This window comes from Pygocentrus nattereri, chromosome 5 (assembly GCF_015220715.1).
Source record: "Pygocentrus nattereri isolate fPygNat1 chromosome 5, fPygNat1.pri, whole genome shotgun sequence".
NCBI lineage: Eukaryota > Metazoa > Chordata > Actinopteri > Characiformes > Serrasalmidae > Pygocentrus > Pygocentrus nattereri.
The window spans coordinates 4,671,146-4,681,337 of record NC_051215.1 but is presented as its reverse complement, the minus strand read 5'-3'; the positions used below and the strand labels follow the sequence as shown (position 1 = coordinate 4,681,337).

General features: G+C 45.9%; 1 protein-coding gene across 1 annotated transcript; it reads left to right on the top strand.

Annotated features, from left to right (window-relative positions):
- Positions 1-4,495: 4,495 nt before the first annotated feature.
- marcksl1a (MARCKS-like 1a) lies at positions 4,496-8,167 on the top strand. The gene is made up of 2 exons (XM_017720982.2): positions 4,496-4,767; positions 6,739-8,167. Exons 1-2 carry the CDS (start codon positions 4,708-4,710, stop codon positions 7,294-7,296), a joined length of 618 nt encoding a protein of 205 aa, XP_017576471.1. The 5' UTR covers positions 4,496-4,707; the 3' UTR covers positions 7,297-8,167.
- Positions 8,168-10,192: the final 2,025 nt, after the last annotated feature.

Here is a 10,192-nt window from a genome sequence, read left to right as displayed (position 1 = left end):
AGAACACTGGGCTGATATGTTGGAGAATAGTTCTTTTTGGGTTGGGCTGATTTTGTCTCGAATGTTGAGGCGACATGTTGAAGAATGTTGGGTCAGCATGTTGAGGAACGCTTGGTCACTGCTCAACTTTGGGTCGGAGAATGTTGGGGCTGCATGTTGGAAAATGTTTGGTTGGTGCTCTGGAGTACATTGAGAACCGTTCCCTCCATTCACACCCATCCATCCTTCCTTGACCCACCCCCTCAGTCACCCCTCAGCCACAAGGCATCAACAGGCCTGGGGCTCGCCCCTCTGCGGGGGGATGATTGGGACAGCTGAGAGGAAACGGAGACTACTGGGTGGCAAAAGCATTCCTGACATACCACAGCTACCAACAGAAAGAGGGGCTGCATTTGGGCTGGGGCTGGATATGGGGGTGGGGAGGCATTATGGGTGTGCAGCTTTCAGATGTTTGTGGTTGATATGTATACTTTTGAATGCTGTCTTGAGATTAGCAGAAACTTCATTCTTTTGTATGCTTCTCCTGAAAAATGACCATTTTTAAAGTACATATAAACATTTCTGTGTGCCCAGCAGGTTATGTTCAAAATAACTGACGTTCTCTCAGCTTTGTAGTCGTCGTTTATGATTGTGTTAGAAACTAACTGGCTGTGAACATGCTAAGAGTTGCAGTTGGGACTTCAGACATTCAAACAGACATCTCCTGCATTCGAATTTGCATTTTTTCCTTGAATTCTATGAATATTCGAATGTCAAATAAAAATGTAAAACCCTAATCTGAAGTGTTGCTCTACTTCAGGAATACTCTGTACGTCTGAAATTTGTAGATGCCTGCTTCTCCAAGATTTCTTCTGAAATCAATGCTATTAGTGGAGAGTTTGCTGCAGTAACAGCCTCTACTCTTCTGTGAAGGCTTTATACTAGATGCTGGAACATGGCCGTGAGGATTTGATTGAGCGTCAGTGAGGTGAGGTACTGATGTTGGATGCTCAGTTCTGGTTCAAACACTCCTTTTTTGGTACTGGAAGGCGCTCCATCACTCCAGAAAACACAGTTCCACTGCTCCACAGCCCAGCACTGGGTGGCTTTATACCCCTCTAGTCCACACTTGGCATTGGGTGTGGTGATCTAAGGCTCATGTGCAGCTACAGAGCATCCCATATGATGCACGGTCCCTTTCTAGAGAGTTTTGATATACAGTATATTGATATTTATATGTCTGAAAGAAATCTTGGCTGGTTATTAAATGATTATATTTGGCCAACCTGACTACTTCCAGCCACACTTTCACTTTTGAAACTCAGCCAAACAGCTCAGGTGTACCATTCATAAAGCTTGCATAAAAGACCTACTTCCTGAGGTTTTGGGACTTGTTGCATGCTTGGATCAAAATGCAGTGGCAAAGGACACCGGTGGCATGTAGAGACAAGCTTGGTGTGCTATAACTCTCATCTTCTTGTCTGTGAGAAGTTCCAGCCCAGGGTCACTGTAGATTGTTATCAGATGGCATAGAAATCAGAGTTTGGTTTAATCAATGGCAATGAGCCACAAAACAAAACTGCCTGTTACCTACATACTGAAGAATTCAATTGCCTCACCATGAAATACTTCCTTACCTGGGAAAAACCTTCCTTACTTCCACAGAGCCACCCTGGCAGTCATCTTATTGTGGAAACCTCTTCTCTGGAATCAAATCAGTCATATTTTGTGCAGTGTTTATTGTAAACACTGGAAAAATAGACTGAAATCCATTTTTGTTTATGTTTCATTTGACGTCTGTCTACATAGAGACTCCATAACACGTACTAGCATTGAGTAGATTGAGTAGCAGGTGTAATATCTAGTACTTCAGCATTCACATGCAGCTTATGTTAGTATTCGCACAGCAATGTGAAGCAAAATTACACTATACTGTAAATGACATTTTAAGAAATGTGTCTGAATTCTGTTAGAAGAGCCCCCAGAATGGATGATGTAATGAACCCTGATGATGCTACACAGGTATGTATAACAAGAGAGAACAATTTCATTTAAATCAGATCCATCCATTTTAAGCCGCTTCTCCGTCAGGGTCGCAGGGGGGTGCTGGAGCCTATCCCAGCAGTCATTGGGTGGAAGGCAGGATACACCCTGGACAGGCCAGTTCATCGCAGGGCAGACAGACATACGCAATCACACCCAGGGGCAGTGTAGCATGTCAAATTGGCCTGACTGCATGTCTTTGGACTGTGGGAGGAAACCGGAGAGCCCAGAGGAAACCCACACAGACACGGGGAGAACATGCAGACTCCACACAGAGAGGATCCTGGTCACCCGGCCGGGGAATCGAACCCAGGCCCTCCTCGCTGTGAGACGATAACGCTACCCACCATGCGACCATGCCACCCATTTAAGACACAGTTCAAGACAAAGAATTGTAACGGGGCGCGAGGAGGCAGACGCATATGCGGAGATAAGCAACGTTTATTATGGGCAAATCCAGGGTCATAGTCTAAACGGTCCAGGGTCATAGAGCCAACACGGATTGATCGGGGGGGGCAGATATGACAGAAACCAGAATCAAACATACAAGCAGAACAGAACAAACAAACAGTACATAGACCAGCGACCAGACAGGGGAAAACATAGGCTTTAGATACATGAGGAACCGGCGGGAACACAGGTGGAAACAATCAGGGGTGGAGTCACGAAACAAGGGGGCTGGACTGAAAAACCAAAACAAAGAACATGCAGGCTAAATCAAAACAACACGAACACATGGACAGGACTGGGAGGGGCCAAATGTGACAAGAATAATATACAAAAACTGATTTCCAGATTTTTTTTAAATGTCTGACATTTCCACCAGTGACAATGACAACCAGAGCTAGGCCTTCACTTCAGACCATGAACGTCAAAACTGACACTCATACATACACTCGCAATAATGCTACATTTCGCTAGCACCACTATGGGGTTCTAGTAGTATGTTATCACTAAGCTAGTGTCAATTCAAATGAACACTTTAGTTGTGGCCGTTCTAGATTAAATATATGGGCAGCACAGTGACGCCGTGGGTAGCGCTGTCGCCTCACAGACGAGGAGGGCCTGGGTTCGATTCTCCTGCCGGGTGCCCGGGATCCTCTCTGTGTGGAGTTTGCATGTTCTCCCCGTGTCTGCGTGGGTTTCCTACGGGTTCTCCGGTTTCCTCCCACAGTCCAAAGACATGCGGTCAGGCCAATTGGATATGCTAAATATCCAATTAGGCAAATACATAATGAATGCCCAGTCAAACACAGCATTGCAGTGATACTTTTCCCACCCACAGTAGATCCAAACGTGACTGGTTCATTCCACTGTTACATCCGAATTATGTTGGTAGTTAATCTACTGTGTAAGGCCTTCTGTCCAGCTCCTGAAGGCCTAACCAATAGGAGAGCTCACTTGGCTGTATCACCTTAGACACCACACAGAAAACAATCCTGATGGGATCATTTTCCATGAGGTGGTTCAAGAATTTAACCCTTTTATTTTTAACCAAAACCAAATTAGTTTAAAGTTACACGCCTGATGAATCCAGTAAATTAAAGTTATTTACAAAAATATTGAGAGAAATAATTCTCTGAAAGCCTTGAAGGCCCTGAGGGTTCCCCACTGATTTCAACATTCAGCTTTCTCACACAATTCTCACACATATCACTGTTGTCGGATGAAAACCTCGTATCTCCATTTTTGCCGTTTTCCAGGTTTTGACATCATTTGAAAAAACCTGTTGCCCTTTACATAGTATGTAAATTTCATGATAAATATGCTAAAAGAAATGGCCAAAAATGACTCCGTAAAAATTCGGGTTCCATAGACTTACATTAAAAGTAAAGCAGGATTTTTCCTCCTCCTGTAAAGTTACCATTTTGGAGATACAAGGCAACAGCGAGATGAAAGTGATGGATATCCTCATATACCAGCTATACTGCAAAAGTTTGCATATCTCGGTTCATATGATGTCAGGGAAACGTTCAAAAACAGGCCAGATTGAGCACCAAGACAACACTCAGCCGATGTTCTGCTAAGGTGTGATGCTCCAGATCTTTTAAGCACACACATTCATAATGTTTCTATTTTTTTTTTAAATATTTGATCTTCATTAGTTGCATTTCTTCTCTAATACAACCTACTGTAGCACTTCATGAGCTGCTAGCCAATTACTTTTACTTCTGAATTGTTCATTAGCTCCACAAGAATCACTGCCAAGTTGTAGGTGTTGTTGTTCGTGCGGAAAGCCCCGCCCCCTGACCTGCCTTCTGGGCTAGGATTGGTCAGTAGCTCATACAAGTGGTCCAATCAGCCCCACCCTCCTTGGCTCAGAACTAAGCAGCGATTCGCACAAGCCCCGCCCCCTGCTTTGGGCGGGGTGGCTTTCTTGAGTGTGAGCCACCAGCCCACCTACCCCCAGCCAAACCCGGCGCACGAGGCGGTCCCTGTGGGCGTGGCTTCGAGCTTCACAAATACACACAGCAGCATCTCCTCAGCCTCACACTGCTCTCACCGTGGACCCGGGCGCATGTGATTCCCCAGCTTTCTGCCACAAACGGCGCTCCTTCTGCTCACAGGGAGAGAAAAACGAGCTGATCTCGGCTTTTTTGGGGGGGTTTCATTTTTAAACACCTGTTTCATTTTTTCCCCCCGTTTTTTCCCCGAGTTTTGGGTTAATTGAGGAGCCAAAGGAAGATGGGCGCTCAGTTGACTAAGGGCGAGGCTGAGACTGCAGCGGCTAAAGCCAACGGCCAGGTAGGAATTCATTACTATTATTATTTTGATCATTTTTAGCGGATTTTTTCCTTTTTCTCAGAGTTTTATCCACCGCGTCTCTCTCTCTCTCTCTCTCTCTCTCTCTCTCTCTCTCTCTCTCTCTCTCTCTCTCTCTCTCTGCATTGGCTTCTTTCTTCTCGCCGACGGACCCTGTTCATCTTCATTTTGAGCCAATTCGCCTTTAATGTCTTCCAGTCAGCTCCTGTAATTAAATCCTCTGATGGTTTCTTTTATCACGTTCGCTCGTTTTAAAGGCAGCTCGGTTGGTGTGAGCCCTCGTGCTGGGGACCCTTGGCTGGGACATTGTTCGTCTGGGCTCTTTGTGGGGCCGTTGTGAGGGGAATGGGAGTGCGGTGTGTTTTTCTGGCGTTGTTCCTCGTGAATGGACGCGGTTCATCATCATGAAACTGGCAACCCTCGCTTTTAGAACAAAAGGGCGCAAAGCATGCAAATGAAGGGGGCTGCGGAGGGGCACCCACACACCGAGCTGCGGCTCCGGGCCAGGAAACACAGAGACCCGCACAGCTCGGCGCAGTTTCCCCGCTCGCGCTGCCGCAGCGGGTCGAGTTCGCGCTGCTTCCCGTTGCAGTGCACGGCTTTCTGGAGATGGTTTGGGTTTGAGCTGCGCGCCTCTGTGTGTGTGTGTGTGTGTGTGTGTGTGTGTGTGTGGTGGGTAAAATCACCTGTACACTTGCATGGAATTCATTCGGACGTTTCTCTGGGAATAACAGGCATTTCTCTGGGAATAACAGCCTTCCTGCAGAGCAGCAGCCCAAAGGCTCCGAAATTACACGACGCCCTTTGGCTCTCAGTTTCGGACCCTGGGTGTTCGTGGACGCGTGTCGTCGTCGTCTTTGTTTCGCCCAGTTGAGAATCTGCACGGACCCGCAGCGCCCCCTTCTGCTCCAATGGCGCGATCGCAGCAGCGCACGTTGAGCTACAGCGACACACGCGGCCAAAGCAGGAACTACAAGATGTGATATTAATTATATATATAAATAATGAAATGCACGTTCCACTCGACAGAACTGTACATGAAAATAAAAAACACGTCACATGATATATAAATAACTAAATTAATTAGTTAAGGAACCTTTATGTTGATTATTTTGAGGGGGAAATATTGGAACACTGAAAATTACATTAAAACATTAACAAATTGACTTAGTTTTGTCATTTTTATTGATTGGGAATTTAAAGCAAATAATTGCTTGGATATCATTGATTTCAGCAATTTTTTCCCTGTTTTGGGAGAGGGGCTTCTTTTTTAATGAAATTTGAAAGTGGTTAAATGTTATAAATGGACTGAAAGATATAAACTTTTTACATCAACTTCTATTGAAATGAAGACGTTTATCTTGAAAATGGCAAAAAGTCCACATCGCAAGGCCGACAGTGTTTTCTGTTTTTTACATTTGTTTATTTAATTGTGAATGATTGTTTATTTTCATATGAGATTTCTGTTTGTACTTTGTTGATCAGACGCAATATGACGCAATATGACTGTGTCACTACACACCACCACCGATTTGGACAGCAGCCAGCGTTACTTGCGTCGTGCATGCCTGTTGGCTGTTGCCGTTGTCGCCTGTGGCGTGTCTGAACTTTACGCCTGTAATGTTGGGTTTCCTGTGTATTTGGAAACAAAGGGATAAATACTGGGAGAGTTTTGTGACTGTTAGGCTGTGACTCAGTCACTCAGTTACGCCGACAGGGGTGTTTTCAGGTTTTGAGTCTTGGCGCTTATTGTCCAGTAACCACTTTAGAATTTTCCTGTAAACACAGTGGATTTGTTTTGTAGTTGTAGCATGATCAAAAATGGGGCCCACCGACCGCTCCTCAGCGTTTAATGAGTTAAGTCGCTAGAAATATCTCACAGGATCACTTCTTCACCACTAATCCGATGACTGGCATGATGTTCTAACACTCCTTCTCTGATTTTGTCTCCAGGAGAACGGCCATGTCAAAACTAACGGAGATGTTTCAGCCAAGCCTGAGGGAGAGGCGGTAGCAGCCGATGGTAACGGGACCGCCGAGGTCGCCAAGGAGACGACGGAGGCCGGAGACGCCATTGAGGCTGCGCCCGCGCCTGCTACAGAGGCAGAGGCCCCTAAAGCGGACGGTGAGGCGAGCAAGGAGGCCACCAAAAAGAAGAAGAAGTTTTCTCTGAAGAACTCGTTCAAGTTCAAGGGCATCTCGCTGAAGAAGAGCAAGAAGGGCAGTGAGGACGCGGCGGAAGGGGCTGCGTCACCCAGCGTGGAGGAGAACGGCCACGCCGCCAAGGAGGCTAAGGAGGAGGAGCCGGCTGCCGAGCCGGCCGCAGAGACCACCGAGGCTGAGGCCGAGGCTGCGGTGGCGGTAGAGGCTGCTCCAGAGGCGGAGGCGGAGGCTAAGGCGGAGGAACCCGCCCCAGCAGCGGAAGCCGCACCCACAGAAGAGAGCGCCAAATCCGAGGAGACCCCCGCCGAGCCTGCGCCCGCCACGACCGAGGAGCCCGCCGCAGAGTGAACTCGCTTCCCTACCGCGACTGGACTGTTCTCCCTTTCTTCCGTATTTTTTTTGTTTTTTCTTTTCTTTTTTTCTTTTTTTTTAAGATTGAAATATATAAAAATATATATGAGACTTGTGCCACGTTATTTGAAGTTACAGCAGTTACTACAGAGAAGACGAGCCAATGAAAAAAAGCTCCATACAGCCACTAAGTTCACTGCCTGTTTCCTCATTCCTCCTTTTTTGCCAGAGCTTCTACTCCAGAGCTCTGCTGCTGTGGACGAGCGTCGGGCTCGGACGCCTCCTGTTTTTAAACGTACACATCAGGACTGCGGCGGGAGAAAAGATGCGGCGGATGTTGTCGGAAAGGATCGGGAACGTGTTCCCGGAGTAACGGTCTCATAACCCTTAAACAGTCTTTGTTTTTTTTCCCCGACTTGGCTCCTTGGATACTGGTGGCAGACGAGCAAGTTGACGAATCGTCATTGGTAAATAAATGACGGTTGATGGACAATGTGAAGCCTCTTAAACTAGCTTTTCTGTTGTTTTTAAAAGCTCTACATTCCTCCGTTTTTACCCCTGAAAAAACAAAAAGCAAGTATTTCGTGCTGTGCTGAGAGCCAGAGACTTGGGAGAGTGGATGGTTTTTAGATTTAGTCTGGTTTTTAATGGCTTTCTTTTTCTTTTTCTCCAGTTGAAAGCTCGTCAGCGCTCTCCCGTGTCCACATCTCCGTATGACGTAGGGGTGTACAAAAAACCACTGCTTTTATCAGCTTCTTCTTTTTGTTTGTTTGTCACTGTATATAATTTTTGTCTTTATTTTGCTAACATTTTCAAATGTTAATGGTTTTATTGTACGATCAAGGGCAAATAAATGTTCGATCCTCATTCTTTTTCGCCTTTTAGATTTGTTTCTTTTCAGGAAACCGACTGCGAACCTCAGGAAGGAGAAAATTTTAGCCTTAGTATTTTATTTGCGGCGGTTCGTAGTGATATCGATCACATTTGTGGTCAAAGCCGATCTCTAAAGGCTTGTTTTCATTTGAACTGACCAAGTTCATGGAGAAGATGAGACTTTTTAGTGCATGTATGTAGCAAAGATGTGGTGTTTCCATGCAACTTGCCAGAACAAATGTTTTAGCCACACCCACTAGCTCAAAATGCATGAACTGGTTTTACATTTGCTTTATGCAATGTTATTTTACCACTGGGCGCAAAATTTCAAGAGAAGAGCCGTATCAGGCTTACAATTGGAGGGCCTTAAAAGCTGTGGCTGCATGTACACACACACACACACATTTTCTAAGCTTCTCCCTCAGGGTCCCTCCTGGGGGTGCTGGAGCCTATCACAGAAGTCATCAGGCGGAAGGCGAGATACACCCTGAACAGGTCTCCAGTCCATTGCAGCGCTGACAGACAGGTTCACTCACACCCAGGGGCAGTTTAGCATATTGGCCTGGCTGCATGTTTTTGGGCTGTGGGAGGAAACTGGAGAACCCAGAGGAAACCCACACAGACAGGGGCAGAACATGCAAACTCCACAGAGAAAGGACCCTGGTTGCCCGACCAGGGAATCGAACCCAGGCCCTTCTTGCTATGAGGCAACAGCACTACCCACCGTGCCACCCCACTGCATCTACAGCCATACTTATTAAAATCTGCAAAATTTCAATGTAAGATACATGAAATTATCATAATCCGTGGCAAAAGGATGTAAACTGAAAGACGTTCTTAATGTGTCGATGTAATAGATTTTATTCATGTGTTGTACACATTTTTTATATTCAATGCATCACTTGGTCACAGTAGTCCAGAGCCCAGCATTCCAATTTGGGAAAAGAGAGGCATTCCCAGATGCCAGATCCACACCTACCATCTTGCCAACGTTCTTATCAGTGGCGTATCTACTGGAGGGGCCGTGGCCCTCCTAAATTCTTTATCGGAACCTCCAATTCCAGCGTAACTGACCGGTCAGCGCCCATCAGCCAGCCTCGACGTCTGTTCATCTCCCTCTTATTCACGCTGCGTCCTTGGGATCCATCACATCACATCCACTATATGCAACTTTGTTTTTAAAAAGGTAATTAACATGAGATTCGGGTTAATGGTGGAGTGGCAGAACCCTAGGATTCTAGTTACGCCACTGATTCCGATATCTTAGGTTCTACTGAGAAGTCTACCAAGCTATCTGAAGAGCCTTTGCTCTTGAAGAGCTTGCTGCACCGTCCTCACAAGATCCTTGTGTAATCCCCTTTATTGTCCATGCATTCCAATTTCAAATGATGACACCAATTTAGTAAGCGTTAGATAACATTAATTAACATCAGGGGTGGGCTGAGGTACCCAGAGATGAGCCTTGCTCACCCAGAAAAGCTTTTTTCTGAGGGTTCATAGTTTTTTTTTTATTTATCAAAGCTAATTTTGTCGCTACTTTGTTGCCCACCCCAATAATTCAAATGGCCACCCAAAGATGACCTCCTAGAAACGCCTCTGATTAGTATGAGCTCATAAACAGACTAATGATAACGACGGTGCGCGAGACTCCAGCAGTAAGTTGAAAAGACTTCAAAGCCCGCAGGAATGAAAATCACGCGGAAAACAAAAGGTAACAAACTGCACCACCGTCATCTCCCCTCACAAAACTCCATAAAAAAGAGGCACACGGGTCTAAAATGTGCAGAACTCTTGGTGCAACGTGTTCAGGTCAAATGAACCTAAAACAGAGCCATCTGGCAATAACTGAGCTCGTCATGTTTGGAGAATGAAGGGTTGATCCCAAGATGACCCACACAGAAGTACGAAGGTGGTGGCATCAAGATATGAGGCTGCTTCTCTGAGAAAAGTATGTCATTGAAGGAAACGGGACTAGAGCGATTACCGAGATATACAGCTTGTTTTTCTCAATCGAAAGCAT

Bases quoted from the DNA above. Each gene is read 5' to 3' on its own strand.
- marcksl1a (XM_017720982.2), top strand. From the start codon at position 4,708: ATGGGCGCTCAGTTGACTAAGGGCGAGGCTGAGACTGCAGCGGCTAAA. The intron at 4,768-6,738 runs GTAGGAATTCAT...TTTTGTCTCCAG, and splicing joins CGGCTAAAGCCAACGGCCAG to GAGAACGGCCATGTCAAAAC.